General features: G+C 38.6%; 1 protein-coding gene across 1 annotated transcript in view; it reads right to left on the bottom strand.

The window, feature by feature from the left end:
* Positions 1–741: 741 nt before the first annotated feature.
* Mogat1 (monoacylglycerol O-acyltransferase 1) overlaps positions 742–23,907 on the bottom strand; it is a 35,692-nt gene continuing 12,526 nt past the window's right edge. Inside the window, exons 2-6 of the mRNA XM_005330539.4 lie at positions 21,141–21,319; positions 20,243–20,447; positions 16,274–16,448; positions 15,600–15,799; positions 742–964 (exon numbers count right to left, since the gene is read on the bottom strand). Coding sequence (XP_005330596.2) covers positions 810–964; positions 15,600–15,799; positions 16,274–16,448; positions 20,243–20,447; positions 21,141–21,319 — 914 coding nt within the window. The 3' untranslated portion in view covers positions 742–809. The remainder of the gene's footprint in view (positions 965–15,599; positions 15,800–16,273; positions 16,449–20,242; positions 20,448–21,140; positions 21,320–23,907) is intronic.

Below are 23,907 nucleotides of genomic sequence, written 5' to 3'. Positions count from 1 at the left end.
GAGCTTGTTGTACAATGAAGAGTCCATTTGGGAAGAAAATTAAAAGCATTTCTATTATCATGAAAATGTCTTAGAATTTCCAGTGTCCTCAGACATATATAAAATCATGTCTCCCAAACAAATGTCCCTGTTTATAGCAAGTAAACATTCTAAGCATGAATAGAAATGAGAAGATAAGGCTCATGTCCACATAGGTTTCCTTGGGGTAAACTCATCCTATTTCTAAAATGGCAAAAAAGTGTTGGACTGTTATACAAAAATGATCTAAAGGATCAAATTATCTAAGCATTTAAAGTGACATTATTCACTAACAAATGGTCTGTTCAAACAGAAAAAAAAAATTTCCTCTTTATATGGCAAATTTTTTATGCACTGTATCCTAAATGCTCCAGCTGTGCTAAACCACAGCTGTTAGACTTAGTAAAAACACCACCTTAGATAATTGTAATCATTAGTGAAAGGAGCTAATGACATTTTGAAGCTGTCACTTTTTTCTTTTTTCTTTTGAATACATGAATAATTCCAAACCTTTTCATAACCTGTAAAATGATTTATTCTGCCTAAATGAGGAAGATTATTAAATCTTTTAGTCCTCTCTAACCTTTTCCCACAGTCATCTACCACATTTTTATTTACCCCAGATAAAACATCAACATGGGTCACCATAAATGATATTTTCCAGTTGCAAATTTGATTCCATTGTCCAAAGGTAAAAACAAAAAACAAAAAAATAACAATAAACTTATTTAAAGTGTTTATTCTCTCAAGGGAAGTTCTCTTGTGCTCCTTAATGCCTTACAAGAGTAAAATTATTTAAAAATGAGAGTTTCATGCTCTGGAATTCCGTACTTCCCCTTGTGCTCCTCAAATAATTTCCTTAGTTCCTCCATATAGGTCTGATGCAGCTCTTCAATCTGCTCCGGCGTTGGGTGCAGAGTCTGCTGAACGGGAATGGGGCGGCCAACTGCAAAAATAGACAATACATCACGCGTGAGGAACCAGAAGCACTCCACACAGCCTCCTGCCTCTAATGGACAGCTGTGGGAAGACCTGCCAATCAGAAGCCCCACAACGGCTCACTCCAATCCTTCCTTCATTTTACTGGCTGCCTACAGCGGTCACACCATCCCACTCATTAACAAATGCAGGACTTTCCTTCCCAGCAGACACTGGGTTGTCAGTCTCCTTGTGGTTTTGACTTTGAGTCAAAGGAGCTACTGTGCTGACTGCAGCTGTGAGGTAAGTGTGCATAGCTGTGTGTCCACGTCACCAGCATTGTCCCTCTGGCACAGCTGTCAGCCAGACCACAGTGCTGTCATTATTACTGAGCAAGAAATCCTCAAGTCATGTGGCATCTCTCTATTCTGCCTCCCGTTAATGTCTTCCTAAATAATGAAAATGTACCTAACCTCAGAGTTAAGTCCTGCACTAGAGAAACGCAGAGTCATAAGGACTCCACTGTTTGTAATAGTGGAAATCTACAAAGCAACTAAGTTTCAACAGAAAAAAAAATTCTTAAGTAAGCCATGCAACATTCATTCAGTGAAATCCTAGACATCAACTTCTTAAAAGGGAAAATAATATAAATATGAAATATGTGAACAAACACAAAAGCATAAAATGTGTTAAGTGGAAAAAATAAGCTGTAAGATAAAGTATGATCTTATTTATGAAAAGCAATTCATATTTCTAAGTACATTAATGATTTTAGTGCATAGGGGGAAAATTATGGAAAGATGCTAACAGTTCCTTGTAGGTGAGGAGGTAGAGATGGGGGAACTTCCATTTTACTTGTATTTTATGAATTTATTACAAATAACAAAATATTTGTGTTTTGCCTGTTTAGTTAAAAACAGTAATTAATTCAAAATAAATCTTGTAGCTTCTATACATATTTTAAAAGATGTTTATATAATAAGTGACTTACACCTCACTTGTAGAGAATATAAAAATGCACAAGACTTTGGTGCTTGCACTTACTCCACCCCCTACTGGTCTGATGCTGCTACTGATGTCAAGGGTTGAAGATGGCAAGATGGTCAACCGCAGGGCCAGCAGCAAACTGCTATTTCTGACCTTTGGTTAACTCGGGCATGAAGTCAAACATGAGGCTGTAAGCAATGAAGTTAACACACACTGGAGAGGGTTCTTTTATGTTACCCTGAGTCATGCCTTGCTACATACAGGGCACAGGTCTATGCCAGTAATAGAAGGTGGGTAGTTAATAAAAACTGAGCAAAAGTAATGGAGCAGGAAGAAAGTGATTAGTGACATTAGCATGGACATGGAGAAAGGAGTGATACACACACCCTAATGGCAGCATCAGTAATCTCAAACTGCTAAAGATTTCACCAGAGACAGCCACCAGAAGCTTATAAACAATTTTTTTTTCATAGTTTGTAAGTCAAACTTATAATAGTAGTCATCAGTCCTTTACTACTCATCAATCCAGAGGTGGAACACCTTCAAAAACTTAGAGTATACAATATAATTCTAGGGGGCTGGAGTCGTGGCTCAGTGGTAGAGCGCTTGCCTAGCAAGCATGAGGCACTGGGTTCATTTCTCAGCACCACATATAAATAAATAAATAAAGGTCCATCGACAACTAAAAACATATGTATTTTTAAAGATAATACAATTCTATAATGATGATTATATAATTATAATATATTATAATAAATCATATAATAATTATGTTATAATAATATATAATATATTTTATATTTTATAATAATATGTATTATATATTATGTTATAATAATATATAATATAATAATAATATGTAAAGTCTGGATTATGATTTCCAAAGTATTTAAATGCAACCATGTCAATTTCATTGAAATAGTCGAGAATTGAAAACTTGGAACTCAATGGTTAACTCAGCATAAGGAACCGGAAACAACCATCTTGCTGTTGGTGGTGATTGGAAATATGGACTAGGAGAGGCTGTTGTGGTAAGGGAGTAGAATTGGGAGGTGGTGTCGGACAAGCACCAGGTGAGTCTGGGTTTATTCTTAGCTTATCAGCAAGTGCGCTGAGCAACTAACTTTCTCTCTGTTCTTAAATATTCACATGTCTGGGATAAAAGAGTAGAACTTAATTTGGAAGCATCCTTCCAGCTCTGAACTTTGAGGAAAAGATTTTGAGAAATATCCATGTAAATCTACTAGCAAATTTGTGGTTTTATAGAAATAGCTGGTTTATTCTTAGTGAAACTATCCCAGTGAGAGGTCTTTGCAAGGCTTCAGGGTGGGTGGGGATTAACAGAGAGACAGGTGGTCTAAGAGGATGAAATGTGTTGCTCCCAGATTACTTTAATTAGGAGCTGTGCATTCTGAATTAGTGAGTCATCTTTCCTAGGAGCTTTCCTGCAGTTAATTCCAGTTCTGTTCTTTTCTTATTAATACTTTTATTGTATCTCAGATGATATTTTCAAAAAGCTCAAGTACTGTGCCATATATAGTGACTTTAATATAAGACTTTTCCCATTAAACTGTAAGCTGGACAGAGTCTACTTGCCTTTCTCTTATTTATTTGTAGAGAAACCAAGGTGCTAAAAGTTACTAACTACATACAAAAAAATTAATATTAAAACTAGAGGAGGAGCAGATGACTGAGACCCTAGCCCACCACATGGTAGGAGGAGAGCAACTCTGGCCCACTGTGGGGTAGGAAGATGGGAACTGCTCTGTGGCTTCATCTACCAACACGTGGGGTGGCTTTACCCACTGGCTTCTACCTAGTGGCAACAGCCAGGACCATCTTCCAGGTTTCTGCAGGAAAGGTATTGGTAACCTGCAGGGACACTACAAGATTATGAGATAGCAACTATAATACCTCAAATCTACACTGCTAGAGAGGAAGGCACAGGGACAACATGAAGAAACAAGGGAGGAGAGTGCCCAAAACTGATACGATAATAGATTCCACTGACAGCACAGTAGATGCAGTGTCAGAGAAGGAGTTGAGAGTGTACATAGTTAAAATGATCTGCAAAGCAAAGAATAAAGTAAGAGAACAAATACAGGCAACAACTGACCACTCCAACAAAGAGATACAAGAGGGAATACAGGTAGCAAAATATTACTTAAAGAAAGAGATAGACAGAAATCCTTGAAATGTAGGAAACAAACAAACAAAAAAAAAAACAAATAAAAATTCAATAGAAAGCATCAACCACAGACTAGATCATTGGAAGACAGAACTTCAGGCAATGAAGACAAAATATGTAATCATGAAAATAAAGTTGACCACACAGTGAAGATAGTGAGAAACCATGGAAAAGAACCTCCAAGAATTATGGGATGATAAGAAAAGACCAAATCTAAGAATTACTGCATAGAATAAGGCACAGAGATACAAACAAAAGGAATGAACAATCTAATCAATAAAATAATATCAGAAAATTTCCCAAACATGAAGAATGAATTGGAAAATAAAATAAAAGAGGCTTATAGGACACCAAATGTACAAAAATTACAACAGATCCACACCAACGAATATTATAATAAAAATGCCTCGCATACAGAATAAGGATAGAATTTTAAAAGCCATAAAAGTTTCAGATTACATACAGAAGGAAACCAATTCAGATCTCAGTAGATTTCTCAACCCAGACCATCAAACCTAGGAGATCCTGGAACAACATATACCAAGCTCTGAAAGAAAATGGATGCCAACCAAGAATCTTATATCCAGCAAAATTAAGCTTCAGATTTGACTGAAAAATAAAAACCTTCTATGATAAACAAAAATTAAAAGAATTAACCATGAGAAAGCCTGTACTACAGAATGTTCTCAGAAAAATATTCGATGAGGAGGAAATGAAAAATAACAATGAAAATCAACAAAGGGAAGAACGACACTAAAGGAAATCCAATCAAAGGAGAAACCAAGTCAAGTTAAAAACCAAAAAGAAACCAAAATGACTGGGAATACAAACCATGTCTCAATAATAACCCTGAATGTTAATGGTCTAAATCTATCAATTTAACGGCATAGACTGGCAGATTGGATTTAAAAAATCCAACAATATGCTGCCTTTAAGAGACTCATCTCATAGGAAAAGATACCTATAGATTGAAGGTGAAAGGATGGGAAAAAACATATCACTCACATGTGCCACATAAACAAGCAGGGGTTTCCATCCTAATATCAGATAAACCAAAGTTAGTCATAAGAGATAAAAAAAGAACATTTCATACTGCTTAAGGAAACCATACTTAATAAGACATAACAATCATAAATATCTATGCCCCAAACAATGGAGGTTCTACATATATCAAACAAACCCTTCACAATTTCAAGAAGCAAATAGATCACAACACAATAATACTGATTGACTTTAACACCCTTCTCTCACCACTGGATACATAGTCCAAACAAAAACTAAACAAATTACAGAACTCAATAATACAATTAATGACTTGGACTTAACAGACATATATAGAGTATCTCATCCATCATCAAGTCCTTCTTCTCAGCAGCACAGGGATCTTTCTCTAAAATAGACCATATATTATGTCACAAAGAAACTCTCAGCAAATACAAAATAAATAAATAAATAGATAGATAGATAGAGATACTATCCTGTATTCTATCAGATCGTAATGGAATAAAACTAGAAATCAATGATAAAATAAAAATATAGTAGCTACTCCAATACCTAGAGACTAACTAATATGATGCTGAATAAGCAGTGGGTAGCAGAAGATATCAGAGAGGAGATGAAAGAATTCTTAGAGGTCAATGAGAAAATCAATACAACATATCAAAATCTCTGGGACAGTATAAAGGCAGTGCTAAAAGGAATGTTCATTTCAATGAACTCATTCATTAAAAGAATAAAAAGTCAACAAATATATGACCTAACATTACATCTCAAAGCCCTAGAGAAAGAAGAACAAATCAACATCAAAAGCAGTAGAAGATAGGAAATAATTAAAATCAGAGCTGAAATCAATGAAATTGAAATAAAAGAAATAATTTTTTAAAATTGACAAAACAAAAAGTTGGGTCTTTGAAAAAATAAATAAAATTGGTAAACCCTTAGCCATACTAACAAAGAGAAGGAGATAGAAAACTAAATTACTAAAATTAGTGATGAAATCATGATGAACACTATTGAAATGCAGAAGATAATTAGAAACTATTTTGAAAATTTATACTTCAATAAAATAAAAAATCTCAATGACATTGACAAATTTCTAGAAACATAAGATCTACCCAAACTGAATCAGAAGGACATACACAATCTAAATGGATCAATTTCAAGCAAGGAAATAGAAGATGCCATCAAAAACCTACCAATCAAGAAAAGCCCAGGACCAGACGGATTCTCAGCCGAGTTCTATAAGACCTTCAAAGAAGAACTAGTCCCAGTACTCCTCAAATTTTTGCATGAAATAGAAAAGGAGGGAACACTAACACTTCCAAACTCATTCTATGAGGTTAGCATCATCCTGATACCAAAACTAGACAAAGACATATCAAGGAAAGAAAACTTCAGAACAATATCCCTGATGAACATAGATGCAAAAATTCTCAATAAAATCCTGTCCAATTGCATATAAAAACATATTAAAAAGATAGTGCACCACAATTAAGATGTGTTCATACCAGGGATGCAAAGTTGGTTCAATATACAGAAATCAATAAATGTAATACAGCACATCAATAGGCTTAAAGACAAGAATCACATGATCATCTCAATAGATACTGAAAAAGCATTCAATAAAATACATCACCTCTTCATGTCCAAAACACTAGAAAAACTGGGAATAGTAGGATCATACATCAATATTTTTTGAGGTAGATCATACCTCAAAAAAAAAAAAATTGTAAAAACTATCTATGCTAAGCCCAAGGCCAACATCACTCTAAACAGAGAATAATTGGAAGCATTCCCTGTAAAAACTGGAACAAGACAGGGATGCCCTCCTTCATCACTTCTATTCAATGCAATCCTAGAAATTCTAGCCAGTGCAATCAGACAAACAAAAGAAATTAAAGGGATACACATAGGAAAAGAAGAAGTCAAATATCACTATTTGCTGATGATATGATTCTATATTTTGAAGATCAAAAAAATCCCACCAGAAAACTTCTAGAACTAATAAATGAATTCAGCAAGGTAGCAGGATATAAAATAAACACCCGTAAATCAAATGCATTTCTATGAATAAGGGGTTGAATCCAGTGAAAGAGAAATTAGGAAAATTACCCCATACAAAATAGCCTCAAAAAATATAAAAATACTAGGGAATCAATTTAACAAAAGAGGTGAAAGACGTCTATAATGAAAACTACTGAACACTAAAGAAGGAAATTGAAGAAGACCTTAGAAGATGGAAAGATCTCCCATGCTCTTGGATAGGAAGAGTTAATATTGTCAAAATGGCCACACTACCCAAACTGTTATACAGATTTAATGCAATTCCTATCAAAATCTCAATGACATTCTTCATAGAACTATAAAAGCAACCATGAAATTCATTTGAAAAAATAACAGACCCAGAATAGCTAAAGCAATCCTCAGCAAGGAAAGTGAAGCAGGAGGCATCACAATACCAGAAAAACAAACAAACAAAAAAACCCTATCAATAAGTGGGCTAAGGAACTGAACAGACACTTTTCAGAAGAAGATATACATGTGATCAACAAATATATGAAAAAGTGTTTAACATCTTTACTAACTAGAGAAATGCAAATCAAAACTTCTCTAAGATTTCATCTCATTCCAGTCAGAATGGCAGTTATCATGAGTACAAGCAATAATAAGTATTGGAGAGGATGTGGGGAAAAAGGTACACTCATACATTGCTGTGGGATTGCAAATTGGTGAAACCACTTTGGAAAGCAGAGTGGAGATTCCTCAGAAAACTTGGAAAGCAAACACCATTTGACCCAGGTACCACTCCTCGATTAATACCCAAATGACTTAAAATCAGTATACTATAGTGACATAGCCACACCAATGTTTATAGTAGCTGAATTCACAATAGTTAAATTGTGGAACCAACTTAGATGTCCATCAATAGATGAATGGATAAAGAAACTGTGGTATATATACACCATGAAATATTATTCAGCATTAAAAGAGAATAAAATTGTGGCATTTGCAGGTAAATGGATGAAGTTGGAGGATATTATGCTAAGCAAAGTAAGCCAATCCCAAAAAACTAAAGACTGAATGTTTTCTCTGATTAATAGATGCTGACTGATGATGGGGGAGGGGGTCATGGGAAGAATGGAGGGTCTTTGGATTGGGCAAATGGGAGGGTAAGGAGGGGTTATGAGGGTAGGAAAGATGGTGAAATGAGATGGACATCATTACCCTAGGTATATGTATGATTGCACAAATGGTACATCTCTATATTTTGTACAACTAGAGAATTGAAATGTTGCACTCCATTTGTGTACAATGACTTGAAGTGCATTCCACTATAATGTACAACTAAGTAGAACAAATTTTAAAAAATCAATATAATAAAAAAATTTAAAACTAGCACTCCTGCCTCTTATTACTAAACTAACCCCAAACTGGATTATAGGGTAAGAACTCTTTTTCAATTGCTTTTTAAGGATAAAACCAGAGGTAACAAAACAAAAATTTGCTCATCATGATCACATGTTGACTGAGGAACTCAAGGCAGCCTATCATGCAGAAAAGAGGTTGGGAACCACCAAACTCTGAGCAGTGGGAATAACTTCCTTTCTAAGGTCAATTCCACTCTTGCTGCTCTGAAGCTAAATTGCACTTGTACTGGACACAGAGCTATTATTTAAGGTGGGTCTACTAGATGGCATTAAACTGACTCCATGAACAACTGAGTGAGCTGCCACTTCTGTCCCTGTTGCACAAAACAGAACAATGAAGCTGTTAGCTAGTCCGAAGAAAAACATCATGAACTCAAATAACAGTGTCAGAAATCTAAAACTTGAGAGATTGGCCAAAAGGCAATGAGCTGGGACACTCGTGTCCCCTCCTCCATAGGCCTCAGTGGAGTCACTCTGCCTTCTGCAGAAGAGAGGGCAGGTGGAGGGAATAGCTGATCAAAGCTTTGGCTCTGAGGCCCCTATGGTGCTTCAGATCTAGCTCTCCTGTGACTTAGCCCTGAGCTTTTAGAAGCAACACTGAATGTCTTAGGGCCTCAGTATCTTGAGAAGCTGGTGTGGTCTAGGTTTCATCGTAGTTCCGTTCTTACTAACTTTAGTGCTGAGGATCCAATGAAAAGATTAATCTGAAACTGCTCTGAACTGAATTATCACATATTGGGATATTCCAAGAAAGGTCCCTGAAGCCCTTAAAAAGATCAAAATCCTGGGCTGGAGTTGTGGCTCTGTGGTAGAGTGCTTTCCTATCACGTGTGAGGCATGGGGTGTGATCCACTGTGCCACACAAAAAAGTAAATAAATAAAATAAAATTATTATATCCAACTACAATTAAAAATATTTTTTAAAAAAGACCATAATTCTCTCTCTTTGCAAAAAGTAGACTGTTTACTACTATGGAGAAGGGGGAAAAAAAAAAAAGCTTTCAACACTGACTTAAGTTATTTGCAAACTGCTGCAAAATCTCTCCCAGAAACACAAAGGGAAAAACAGCTGCACCAGGCTGCTCCTGGAAGTGGGACCTCCTTGCCTTGGAACAACCAGCCAATGCCTACTGTGGGAGAGCCAGGAAGCAGAGCTGTTGCTGTTTCATTGCTCTGTACAGCTCGCATGCTCACCTCCTCCATTTCCAATTCCATCTAACACCTCAAGACTAGTCTGAGTTTGCAGCATTGCTGCAACAGACTTGCTCCCGGGTCCACAGTGCTGCTCCGTATTTACCTAAGATGGAGAATGAGAAACTTGGTGGGCCTCAGTGTCCACAGCTGGCCAAGAGCTTGGCAATGGGGATGAGTTTGTTCCCATGGAGGCAAAGAGTAAGTCTTCCACAATTAAAAAAAAAAAAAAAAAAAATCCTGTCTGAATTTCTGTAGTTAAAAGATTCTGTAGAGTTTCTGACTCTGTCTTATGTAGGGACTGCTCTTTCTTAAGATGCTGTGTGGCTGCAGACAGAATGGGCAGGGGGCTTGTGCACAAGTTTGGGAGCTAGATGAGACCTGAGTTCAAACCCAACCTCTGGCTCATGGTGGAGGCTTAAAAGACACCTGAAGTAAGCTCAATGTGTGCCCAATGTGTGTCAGTACGGTACACATCCACAGTACGTTCCCTGAACGCTTCTATATTGTACTGGGCACCCTGAACATGTCACTTTGGCATATGGATTATCTTGAGCTAGAAACACTTAAAAACACTACAGAAGGTGTTTTTGCGTTATAAAAAGGGCATTCCGACTTCTCCTTTCCTTCCCCAAAGCAGGAAATAAAACTGCTACGTAAAGGATGCGCTCCTTATATCAAGAAGAAATATTCTTATCACCAGAGTGGGAGTCGGGCCAGGAGAAATCGGTTCAGGCCTTATGAACATAACTCTTACCTTCCTTTGGTCTCTGCATCTGTTTTAGCTAGTTGCCACAATCGCCTGTCTTTGTTCAAGCTGCACACAGGCATGCGGGCCTAGCCACTTGGTGGGCCTCCACAGGCGCTCCCAGGTACATGTGAAAATCTGAATGTTTTTCTGTTATCTGACTCATCTCAAGGGAATTCTCAGGCCCAGCTGGAGATCCTAAGAAGGTGGAGGTAAAGTCTTGCCTCCTCTAATAAGTCCTTTTCACATATATTATCTCCTTTTATCCCTTTCATTTTATCATTAAGGCTTAAATTAAGTTCCCCTTCTTTTCCTTCCGGTTCAGAAAATCCCTTACCCTACTTTTCCCCATCAGAATATGATGACTTGAGCGATAATGAACCTGAGCGATGATTGTCCTCACGTGGTTCCAAGTCAGTTTTATATAAACAAAGTACATTCCCATCCTGTTTTAATCAGCTTTGGTATCACAGTGACCAAAACACCTGACAAGAACTTAGGGGAGGAAAAGTTAATGGGGGTCTCTTAGTTTCAGAGGTCTCAGTTCATAGATGGCAGACCCCAAAAGTGGGGCCCCAGGTAAGGCAGCATTTCATGCCGGAAGGGCTCATGGCGGGGCCAGGACACAGAGGGGAAGAGGCCACAGGACAGATGCACACTCCCAGTGACCCACCTCCTCCAGCCATGCCACCTGCCTGCAATGACCACCCTGTTAGTCCATCACATGAGGACAGACTGATGAGGTTACAGCTCTCACAGTCCAACCATTTCACCTCTGAACATTCCTGCATCTATAGAAGCTTTGTAGGGAACACCTCATATCCAAACCATAACACATCCCTGTCATTTTTATTTTTTAAAAAATTCAAACTTGTGGAAAGAACATTATAATAAGCACTTGCATACTCCATCTAGATCCAACAATTTCTAGCATTTTCTGCATATGAGCACATATACATGTTAAATATATATATGCATATACATATATATACACATATATTTTATTTTTGTCCAAGTGTTGGAAAGTAAGTTGTGGGCATCAATGATTCAATCATGTGAATCATCCCTAGATATTTCAGGCTACCTTACCTAAAAGAACAGTGTCCTAGATAACAGCACCATTATTATGCCCAAGAATCTGAACCTCCACGCAAATTATTATGCACTTAGTCCACATTCAAACTTTCTCAACAGTCTCAACATCTTTTACGGTTGTTTTCTCCCCCAATCTACGACAGCTGTTGTGTTTCAGGAGCATCCCCTCCTCTTTGTCTTTCATTACATTGATATTTTTAAAGAGTTCAGGCCAGATGTTTTATATGATGTCCCACAATCTGGATTAGTCTGATTATTTCCTCATGATTTGATTCGGATTAACATTTTGGCAAGAACACTTCCACAGGGAAAGCCAAACACATCTGAAAGCTCTCGACAAGCTGGTCAGGAAGCTTCCTGCTCTGGGCACCAACCTACACCTGCGGGCACTGGAGTTAGGCAGCACTTTCCCACGCATCATGACATAGAATCCCCAGAAGAGCCCTGAAAGAAGGCAGGGCAATTATACTTATCTCCTCTTTTGTATTTGAAAAATCTGAGGCTCAGAGAAGATAAAGGAAGCATTCAAAGTCACTTGGAGTTAGGCCTCAAGCCCACACCACTTCCTTCTGTATGTCTCGGTGGTGCATAATAAATGCCTTCCTAAAGTCACTGTCAATCTGTGAGTAGCAGGGGTCTGTGTTCAACAAACAGTCAGGGCATGTCCTCCAAAGGAAAGAACCAATTTCTTAATGGCACTGTTTATATTTTTCCAATGTTGCTATCAGAATAAAAATAAAATAAACACTTCTATCGCATCCATACTCAGAAGATAGGCCCGGAGCTCTTAGAAGCCAGGACGTGGAGGCTGGGGAAGGGTCTGGAGCCCTTTCTGTGGCACACGCTAACACAGTAGAGAAGCCTGGCTGAGGGGAGGGGGGCCCTGCGAGGAGGGCAAGCTCTTCTCTGTGGTAAAATGCCAACAAATAAATACAGAAGGAATACTCAAGTTTGAAAATCATCAGTTTGTAGCCGTGGCTATAATGACTGACCCAAGCACGAATTATCAAGGGATATTAAATCCACCAAGTTAAACTGGGCGAGGGGCAGGATAACTACGTATCTCTGAGGAACACCACTCTTGGGGTCTTTGTTAATAATAAAGTAAAAAAGAATATTCTCTTTCCATTAAAGAAATCAGAGAAACACTTTGCCTAGTGATCAAAACAAATTCAACTGAAGCCAGGCATGGTAGCATATGCCTGTAATCTCAGTAATGTGGGAGGCTGAGGCAGGAGGATCGTGAGTTCAAGCCCAGCCTCAGCAACTTAGCAAGACCCTAGACAACTCAACAAGACTCTGTCTCTAATAAAAAAAAAATATATATATATATAAAGGGGGTGGGGTGGGGATATGGCTCTGGGTTTGAAACTTGATACAAAAAATATATATATATAATCAAGAATGAGACAAAATGACAGCACATTCCCCAGTGGAGGATTCTACAGCACAAATGGCTGGAATTGTCCAAACTGTTCATGTGATAAGGATAAAAAAAAAAAAATTAAGTCTAGTTTAAAAGAAATGAAAATTAAGTGGCATGCTTAATCCTCTCAGGGAAAAAAAATATTGTACTTCACCAACCAAAAAAAAAAAAAAAAGCCATTGTTAGCAAGAAAATTATTGGGCCATTTGGTGGAATCTGAACATGGACTGTAGACTAGTAGCACTTCAGCAATGCTAGGTTTCCTGAGCTGTCCTGTGTCATGGAAGAACATATTCTTGTTCTTAAGAGATACACATGAAAGTAATTAGGAGCAAATGGGCGTGAGGTCTGCATTTGCCCATTTGCTCAAATAGTAGTAACAGTAGAAAGCCTATTTATTACACCATGAGAGAGAAATCAAAACATAGTAAAATGTTAACAACTGGTGAAGTTCAGGAGAAAGGAACACAGGCAGGGATTTCACTACTCATGAAACCTTTCTAGTTTTAGCATAAAGTTTAAAAGCAATTAACATCAGCACACTCCTGGAAACATGAAATCCAAATAATATTTCTTACGATGTGTGGCAGAGATTACTTAAGTTAATGAACTCTTAACTCACTAGAAGGAGAAGGGACTACAAAATAACTTGACATTCTGGCTGCTGCCTGAATCCCCAAGGGGTAGGACAGAGAGAGCTCTTTCATGGAGTCAGCACAAAAAGACCTCTGAGTTAAGTGCATTGATATAAAACAGAAATGCACACAATTCAAAACATTGTTTTCATATTGTGTTTTATTCTCGGTGGCATTTGGTATATAGCTTGTGATTCTAAATAGCCTATCCTCAACTTCTGCTATTTTTTGAGTAAACAAAATCCTTTAGGTGCACATGGTGGGGAGGGAGGGTTGGCTTTTCATCAGCTGGCTGCTGTCAATCATCTCACTCTCAGACTCTAAGACCATGGCAGCTGAGTTTTCATGAAATGTTCATATTCTTTTTTTTTTTTTTTTTGAGAGAGAGAATCTTTTTTTTAATATTTACTTTTTTCAGTTTCGCATGCATGCCAGGCGAGCGCACTACTGCTTGAGCCACATTCCCAGCCCCCATATTCTTAACTTGATTTTCAAAGGGCTCCAAATTATAATAGGATACTGGGGATGCTACAGCCTAGTAATTGTTTTAGGGTAAGTAGAGAGACACATCAAAGGAATTGTTCCTTATTCTGAAGCTTTAAAAGATGTACACTGGAAAAACATGAATGAATGCAAGAGCTATAGCTTTCCAGTCTTGACAATTAGCTCTGATTCAGTAATTCCGTTTGACCAATTGACCAATCCTTTATTTGTCAATAAGGGCGTAATCTGCTTAAATCAAACAATAAACCACTTTACTTAAAAAAAAGCCTAACCCAATCATGATCACTTAAGTCAACAGAATACCCTTTGCTTCCAGCAATTACAACTTCATGTGAACATATGGGCATGCCTTAAAATTTCCTTTATAGTCCCCCCACCCCAAAACCAGTAATAGGACTTTGTACATAGGGATCAAAAATGATCAATTAATATTATACCAAAGAAATGTAGCCATCTGATCTTGAAGGATACAGTTGTAACCTTAAACTTATTTCAGTGCTCCTGAAACACTATCCAACAGGCTGTAAATGTTACATTTGAGTTAAAGATGGCATCATGTGACAACATGGAAACCCCAAAGCTATGTAAACAGTTACTGGAAAATCTTATTCTAGTGGAATAGATCTTTTTTTAAAAAAAAAAAAAAAAAGTCACTATATTTCAATTTCATTTAATCCATGGTGCAAATATTATTCCAGTTTCATATAAAATATCTAGTTTTGGTTAATTCTGCTATGGCTCATTTTCCCTTTTACTCACCAGTCTCCCTCCAACTCGAGGAGCTCATTCATTATGCTCTTATTTATTTACTTATTTATTTAAGGCAGGGTCATGCTATGTTGCCCAGGCTGGTCTCAAATCCCTATGCTTAAGCCATCCTCCTGCCTCAGCCTTCCAGATGCAAGGACCTGGCTCTGCTTCTGTCCTTTTAGATCTTTACCCTCCACTTAACAACTCAATTCTCCAAAATGTGTAACTTTTAAAAATAAAATCAGTCAATACCAGAATACATATAAATTTAGCCAATTGCACATGCGCAAAAAATGCTTTTGCTATAGAAATGGATGCTTAAGTGAAATGTGATGAAAATATCTTCTACATAGAAATTTTCTTCTGTTTAGTAGATGCTGATGGAACTTGTTCAAGAACTGTCATGCCATCAGCTGGTACAGAGAAAATGATTCATTACAGAGTATTAGCAACTTTATTTCTGTGTGACTCAGTGGCGTGAAACTGGGTTCTACCTGTAGTTCAATAATGGTGTTCTTGAAAGCAATCCCCATTCAACTGGAAAACAGCCATTTCATAAATAAAATGGATATGATAATTAAAGCTCAAATAACACCTACAAATTTCTATGTTAGGAAATTTTATCCAAATCCACTTGTCTTACATGGGCACCTTAATAACATTAATATTGCTTAAAAGCGAGATAACAATTTGTTTCATTTTCCGTACATACCAACAGTGTGGATAGGTTTCCGATAGGGAATGAAGCCAAAACTGTACTGAAAAATTCCTCTGGCATGAAACAGTGGCAAAGCAAACCCCATGACCTGCTGCAGCTTTTCTTGAACAGTCCGAAGCCATGAGCCCTCAGGGTTGTTAATTTGTTTAAACAGATCATTTTCACCAAAAGAAAACACTGGGACCAAATGGGCACTGCAAATAACAAAGGGGAAGGATAAGAATTTGAGATGAAAGATGTAGATAATTTCTTTGGTCCAGCTGACATTTGCAATGAAAAAAACTAGAAATTCTTGAATGTGCCCAGGCCTCCTGGTACTATATAGGTAACTTCCTATTCAAAGGACTGAAACTGCATTACACTTGAAGGAGAGTGATTCGGCAAGCTACTCAGGGTTTCGGGAAGCTTCTTTTTCATTGGGTTTTGTTCCTTTGGTGGGAAATTTACGCTGTGTGCACATTTTGTTTTTTTGTTAGTTGCTGGACGCCATGGCACCAAGCAACCTCCACAGAAAGGCTGTGTTATGGTCCCCAAGAACACCACACCTGCTTTTATTCTAAGATCAACTTGGAGGAAGTCCTTAAGGGCTAGAAAAATGACTTTCCTTCTTTGTGTTCATAGAGTCTTAACCTTCTTGACCCAGTTACCTTCAACAAAAAGCCACTTACCCATGAGTCAAAGCGATTTTAATAAATCCTTTCCTTGGGCGGATGACCAGAGTAAATTTTCCTGGATGGGCATCCAGTGATTCTTTGGCACCCCCAAGGACAATGACTGAAATGTTTCCACCTCCCTCCTGACTCAACACATAAGACAGACTTTCCTTCGACACCGAAACAGCCCCTTAATGAATAAAAGGAAATATGTAATTAGTTGTCTCTTCTTAAAAATTAAAAAATGTCTATGATATTGTGGGGTAACAGTGAACATTTAACAACATTTCCTATGCTGTCTATTTCGGGGGCACTTTGAAAGTTTGTAAGTTTTTTCATAGCCAAATCCTTGGCAATGTATTCATTCCATTAATGAGATCTACCTTTAGGCAGGTGATGGGTTTGTTCTTCAAAATGTCACCGATCATTAGGAAGGCTACCACTTGTTTGAACTGATTGTGCACTAACTTCTAAACTCTACAGTTCTCCTTGCCGGGGGTGTTGTTCAATGTACAAGCTGCAGAGCTAAATGTGGTGGCCTTGATCATTGCCCTAGCAGGTCCTTGCACAGAACTCTTCCAAGAGGTTGCACTGGACCTTCAGAACACACAATGGGCTGTTTTCAGATATTCTGTATGGATTCTTATTTTCCAAACCTGAATTCATAGCAAATCACTTTAAAAATTCAGACATTAGATTAGTAACCTAGATTACTTGCCAGATCTCAAAATAATTTTAAAATATGTAGATTTGACTCTAAATGTAAAGTCAGTCTTTAATATACATAGTTCATTTAAGACAGATAGTTGTTCAGTCTACATATCAAGTAATTTTTAAAAACTAAAGATTTCTTTTCAGATTTTAAATGTCCTATGGGCTCTTGGAGGAAAACACAGAAAGGAATAGAGATGAAAACACAAACCAGTCATGACTCACATTGCAGAGATAATTGCTTTTTAATGCTTTAAGATTCCTCTCCTTGCAGGTTTTACCCATTTAGACAAAACAAAATGTGTCAGACAAGCTTTATTAAGACATAGTATACTTCATCTCTTAAAGAAAATGATATGCTAATTTTACTAGGGTTCCTTTTGGTCGATGTAAAATGATGTCAGAGGCAGAGGATGTAGAGTTGGAGGAAACAAGCCAACCCGCCTTGATGGGGTGAATTCTCAGAGTTCAAGGTGTCCCCATCTGCTCGGGGTGGCCTGAGTGACAACAGAGGTTTCTCTTCCACTGCAAAGAGGGCCTCTAGAGTCCCAGATATGTGGCTCCTACCTTGCATCCTTCAAGGTTGCTTTATGACAGCTCTCTCATTGTCTCTCTTGTCTTCTAACCTCATCTGCACCCATGGACTCAACTATTACTGTGTGTGCTGAGTTCTCCCAAATCTATCTTCTGCGAGATCTTCCTGCTTAGCCTCTAGGCCCATGTTTCCAATGGATATCTCTACCTTATCAGCTGCAAGACTCCTCCAACTTCAAGCCTTCACACCAAAGCTATTAAATTAAACCTCCCATGTGGTTCCAATTCCAACATCATCAATCAAGGTGAATGGGACTTGTCTATCCAGAGCCCAGGCTAGAAATGCAGCTCCTCCCAGATGTGTTCCCCTCTGTTTGCCACCACTTTAAGTGGTGGCTCATTCATTCATTCAAAAGCATTTATCAAACAGGTGCTTCAGGCCAGGTGCTGTGCCAGATGCTGATAATAACAGCAAAATAGAGTTGCCTTCATCAGGGTAAGTTGATCATCTATCCTTGTCAACTATCAACTATTTTTCACATTGACTTCCTCTCCTGCATTTCCTCTGTCACAGTCCCTGCTTAGCCCTTATCAGTTCCGTTCTGTCACTGCAGTAGGCCTCTCTCCTCATTACAGTCTGCAGCCTCATACCCTCCAACCTAGCTCCCAGCTACCACCTGAATGATCAGGTGAATTTTGTAACACAAAATTCAATCAGGTCCCTCTTTTGCTCAAAATCCTTGACAAGTTCCTGGTGGCTTACCTACAAGGTAAAATCTAAAGTCCTCTCCATGACATATGAGGCCGTTGTGATCAGATCCCAGATACCTGCCCAGACTTAATGGTTAGCCCAAAAGGACATGAGCTTTGAAATGCAGAAGTGAGTATAGACACACCAAGATGGGCCAAGAGGAAAGGGTTGGAGGTGGAACTGAAAAGGACTTGTAGCCACAGTAACCTCTTGAGTAAGACACCTGTAGCAAAGGACCTTTGAAGCCCCACTGGTTCCTTATAACACGAGATCTGGGGTACATGTCTGGTTGTCTTTCACAATCTTACAGGGCAGTCACCAAGCAGGTTGAGAGAAGGGAACTAGCCCTGTGCTGACCTAAGAAGCAGGTTCTTGGAGGATGTACTGGGGACTATCTACTCAGAGATAAGCCTAAACCTCCACTGGCTTAAGAGATTGAAGGTTATAGCAAAAATGAAGATGTCATGATATAAACCAGCACAGCAGAAAGATTTCCTTTCATCCATCAACTATAGAAACAGCCAGGCTGTGGGTCACTTCATGGAGAGACTCTGAGATTGATTATTTGTGTCTGACACTGCCATAATGGGGTGGGGTGCCAGGAATTTGCCAAACCTGCTCCTAACTACACTACTCAAATTCAACTGTGGTTATACTTTTAATCAGCTAACAGTGTACTGTAAATACGTTTCTGTGCTTTTTTTAAATTTTTTTTAGTTTAAAAATTCCTTTTAAATTTTCTTCCTGTTATAAAACTCTAGGGAAATGTTTGCCAAACAAGCAAAGAAGGCACCCCACTTCTTTGGTGTTTGGAAGGGGTTAGTGCGCCCCCTAGAGACCAAAGGTCAGATCACCCGGTAATTTGGGAGTTTAGTGCGCCCTCTAGTGTGCTCAGTAGCCCACACTGGACACCTTTCTTCTTAGGGACTCAACTTGAACAACTTGAAACAACTTGAACTAATTTGCTACAAGATACATAATGACAACAGTAACCTCAAAAAATAATAGAAAGTAGTAAAATTCTGAAAAGTCATGGAAAATTATATCTTAATTATGTCCCTTCTTGATCCTGAAATAATTTCTCAAAAAAATTATCCATTTTTCTTTGGATCCAGAAACTACCAAGACAAGAATAATTATCCTATACCATGTCCACAAATATGAAACATTTTGTTAGTTACTGTAGTTCACAGTTGTAGTTCAATATTTATAAAGTTGGAAAAACAAAGAAGTTGAACCTCTTAAGTTGAAATGAGATTTAGCGACACAAACTTTGACTTTTACATAGACGTATATAGTATCTTTATGATATTTCAGATTAATTTTATTCTCAGAATTGAACCTTCTACTGGTTCAAAGTAGCAGAGTAGAATGGACTTGTTTCCTTTATCTTTCACTTCCTTCCTTCCTTTCTTTCTTTTCCCACAGTGCTGGAGATATAACCCTGGACCCTGAGTATGCTGGACAAATGCTCTACCACTGAGCTGTACCCCCAGCCCAAGAGCTGCTATTTCTGAACCAAGTAACAGTTAATCTGGGAAGACAAAGAAGCAAGTTGAGTATGTTGATCTGTATCACTGCCATTACTTCAAGACACGGTGGAGGATGATTTCCATTTCTAATATTCATTAAAGTATGCCAAGTACCTCTCCAAGGGTATGATTTACCACTTATCTGCCCTATGGTTCCCCCACCACACACATCTGGATATACAAAATGCATTCTTTAATTTATTCTTTCCTTGGATTAAAATATATCAAATATTCCTATGTCTCTGCCACCATGATAGACACTTGCGACAGAACAGATAATAGGCTTTGTGTCCCTGCAGTCCAGCAGAGGTGAGGGATGTGCAGGCAGCCTGTGAGGTGCCAGATGGAGACAAGGACACAGGATTTCACTCTAAGAACAAGTAAAACCCAAGTGAACGACCTGTGTGTTCCTGCCATCCTAGTGCGCTGGAGAAACGATGACCTGGCACCACTTACCATAACCCATAAGATATTCTCGGAAGAGAGGACAGCGGAACAAACACGAGATCACGTGAACATACACAGTGAAGCCGGGAAACAGCTCCTTGAAGTCCGAGTAGGCAGAACAAAAATTTCCAAAGGCTCCAGCCGAAAGTATTCCATGGGGGTGAAATCCAAAGAGGTAGTTGTGACTGGGATCCAAATCCCAAGTTTTCATGAGCTATAGCACATTCACACAGAGATAAAGCAATAAAACAATAAAGCAATAATTGAGAAATTAAAAGACCACATGATTAGTTTTTGTGTCAAGAGAAAAATGGAGAACATGGTTCATTTTTGTTCCCTGGCTTGGAATTGTTTTGAATTTTCTAAAATAGCCTCTGAGCCTAAGTCCCTTCATATACAGCCTTCAAGTTTGTGTCAATTCATCTTAAAGTTCATTTAGCAACTTGAGCCCAACAGCAGACTTTCTCCCTGCTTAGGTTTGAATGTGTCCTCCACAAAAGCACGTGTGTGGGAAACTTAGTCCTCAGGGCAACAGCACTGGGAGGCAGGGCCAGGGGGTCAGGTGATGAGATTCACACCATCATTGCTGCAGTGGGTTCCTTCTGAAAGAATAAGTGTGACCCCCTCTTGCTCTTTCTTTCCCTCTTGACCTTCGGCATCTGCCACAGAATGAGGTAGGAGGAAGGCCCTCACCAGATGCTGACCCCTTGATATGGATATCCCAGCACCCAGAGCTGTGAGAAATACATTTCTTCTATAAAATTCCCAGTCTCTGGTATTCCATGATAGGAACACAAAGTGAATTAAGGCACTCCCGCTGAAAAGGAAAGAGCTTGATACAGGTGACGAAAACAAATGTCCACCTTCCAAACTCAATATAATAGTTTATAAAAACAGTTCTACTCACATGAATTGGAAAATAGTCCTTAAAGTACTTCCAAAGAGGCCAGTTTCTGATCCAGTTGGATCTCCTGCCTCCTTGCTCTGGGGTCCGCCAGTCAAAGTAAAGCCATGTCAAATAAGGGATGTAAAGGAACCAATAGTTGTATATAATCAGTATCACAAAGATGCCAACACACACCTCAGCTGTAAGAAAGAGAAACGGCTCATAGAATCAGGATCAGTTAGTACCTGTTCCCTGTACTGCAATCAGGTACCTCACACTGAGCCTTAGTTCAAGTGAGCTAATACAACAAGACAGAAATAATACAGTGTTATTTAATGTTTACTATACACCAAACAGGAACTCTGCCTGGGTATCCTTATGAAGTCACGACACCAACACGGTGATCATAGTACTTTTTTAATATTTTTGGTCCTAGGGATCAAACCCAAGGATGCTTTACCACTGAGCTACACCCCATTCCTTTTTTATTGAGACAGGGTCTTCCTATGTTACTGAGGCTGGCCTCGAACTTGCAATCCTCCTGCCACAGCTTCCAAATTGTTGGGATTACAGGTGTGCATCACTGACCCTGGTCATTATACGCTTACTGGTCTTTCTACAGAAAGGGAAATAAAGGCTAATAGAGGTGAAGATTTCCCAGGTCACACAGTGTACACCAGGTTGATCTGTTTGAATTCAAGGTCCATACCCGCAGCCATGGCCCTGTGTCACCACCTCTCCAACATGAAAACCGGAGGGGTGCAGAGACTTCCTACACAAGAAGTCCTGTTGTTAAGCTCGGCATGGTGATACACACTTGTAATCCCAGTGGCTTGGGAGGCTGAGGCAGGAGAATCTCAAGTTCAAAGCCAGCTTCAGCAGCTTAGCAAGGCCCTGAGCAACTTAGCGAGAACCTGTCTCAAAATAGAATATGAACAGGGCTGGGTTGGGCTGTGGTTATGGCTCAGTGGTACAGCACTTGCCTAGCATGTGTGAGGCACTGGGTTCGATTCTCAGCACCATATATAAATAAATAAAATAAAGGTCCATCAACAATAACAACAACAACAAAAAAGGGGGTTCTGGGGATGTGGATCAGTGGTAGAGCGCTTGCCTAGCACATGTGAGGCACTGGGTTCAATATTCAGCACCACATGAAAATAAATAAAAGGTATATTGTGTTCATCTACAACTAAAAAATTTTTAGGAAAAGAGGGCTGGGGATTGGCTCAGTGATTGAGCACCTCTGGGTTCAATCCCTAGTACCAAAAAAAAAAAAAAAAAATCCTGTCATACTACTTTGATTGAGCCACCTTCATTCAAATGTCCTCAAAGAGGGCACATTTTAGTACCAAACTTCATTTTCAGGAATTTTATTCTCACAGACAAAAATAGCATATGAGAAACTCTTTATATATCAGTGCATGTGACTTCTTGCCACTTTTATAATGAAAGAGCAATTCAAATCTTATTTCCCACTTAATATTACAGCTTCAAAATACATGGGCACCCAGCATCATGGCGCAGACCTGTAATCCCAGCAACTCACAATGCTGAGGATCACAAGCTCCAGGGTAGCCTTAGCCTCTTAGCAAGGCTCTAAGCAACTTAGGGAGACACTGTCTCAAAAAAAAAAAAAAAAAATGAAAAAGGGACTGGTGATGCAGCCCAGTGGTAAAGTGCCCCTGGGTATGATCTCCAGCACAACAGCAATGACAATAAAAATAAATGGGGCAAAAACTGACTAAATTTGACCTGGGTAGTAGTGACAAGAATGTTCACTTAAAGTAATCCACTAGGCTTAAGTTACACCTTCTTAAAATGTCTGTATTATGTATTACAATTGAAAATATTTATAAAAGGAAATACATCAGTGTGAGAGAGAATACATGGAGACACAAAGCTAGGTATACTGCAAGTGCTCATTAAACAACTACGACTTTAAAGAGTGCCATTTTGATTGTTTCTTCTATTAGGAGCTACAGTCTCCAATCTAATGCTGTTTCTGTCTCCAACTCCTACCCACTCCCTGTCCCTTCTGTCGTCAAATGACCCATCGAGTAGCTGAGTAACAGCATCTCGAAACCGCAGCTAATACTGACCCTAGATATAAATGCTTTTTCCTATATATACACACCCACGATAAGGTTTAATATATACATTAGGCACAGTAAGAGATTATCAAAGATTATAATAAAATAGAACAATTAGATCAAATATTGTAATAGTTCTTTAAAACATATTGTTTCTTTCTGGAATTTTCCATTTAATATTTTTGAACTGCAGTTGACCAGAAGTAACTGAAACCAAGGAAAGCAAAAACTGTGGATAAGAAGGAACTACTGGATATAAACACATATTGAGATTCTATATATAAGTAATTTTTATAATAAGTTATATATATATGTGTGTGTATATATATATGTATATACATATGGGTATATATATATCCAAAGCAGGACATGTATTTATATGTCTCAATACATAGAAGTCGGTACATTTTCCAGTATGGATTTAACAACATATGTAAGTGAACCTCAGGAGACTGACTTGCTACTCTCTGCTACTCCTTCCACCATGTCTTAAAGGTAAGAGAGTGAGCAGAAGATCAAGGAAGTATGTGTCCTCCATACCTCTGTGGGGTGTTTTATTGCATTTTGGGACTTCCAAGAAAGTTTCCATGAGTCCAGAATCAAGGCCAAAAGAGTGCCCTTGGCCCCATTCCTAGGAGGATCATTCCATTCCATTGGCTTCTCTCTGCCCGGGTCTGAGTGCACATGATTCACCA

Source organism: Ictidomys tridecemlineatus, chromosome 7 (genome assembly GCF_052094955.1).
Source record: "Ictidomys tridecemlineatus isolate mIctTri1 chromosome 7, mIctTri1.hap1, whole genome shotgun sequence".
Classification (NCBI taxonomy): Eukaryota; Metazoa; Chordata; class Mammalia; order Rodentia; family Sciuridae; genus Ictidomys; species Ictidomys tridecemlineatus.
The sequence above is the reverse complement of the archived record's forward strand: the minus strand, read 5'-3'. Positions and strand labels throughout refer to the sequence as shown.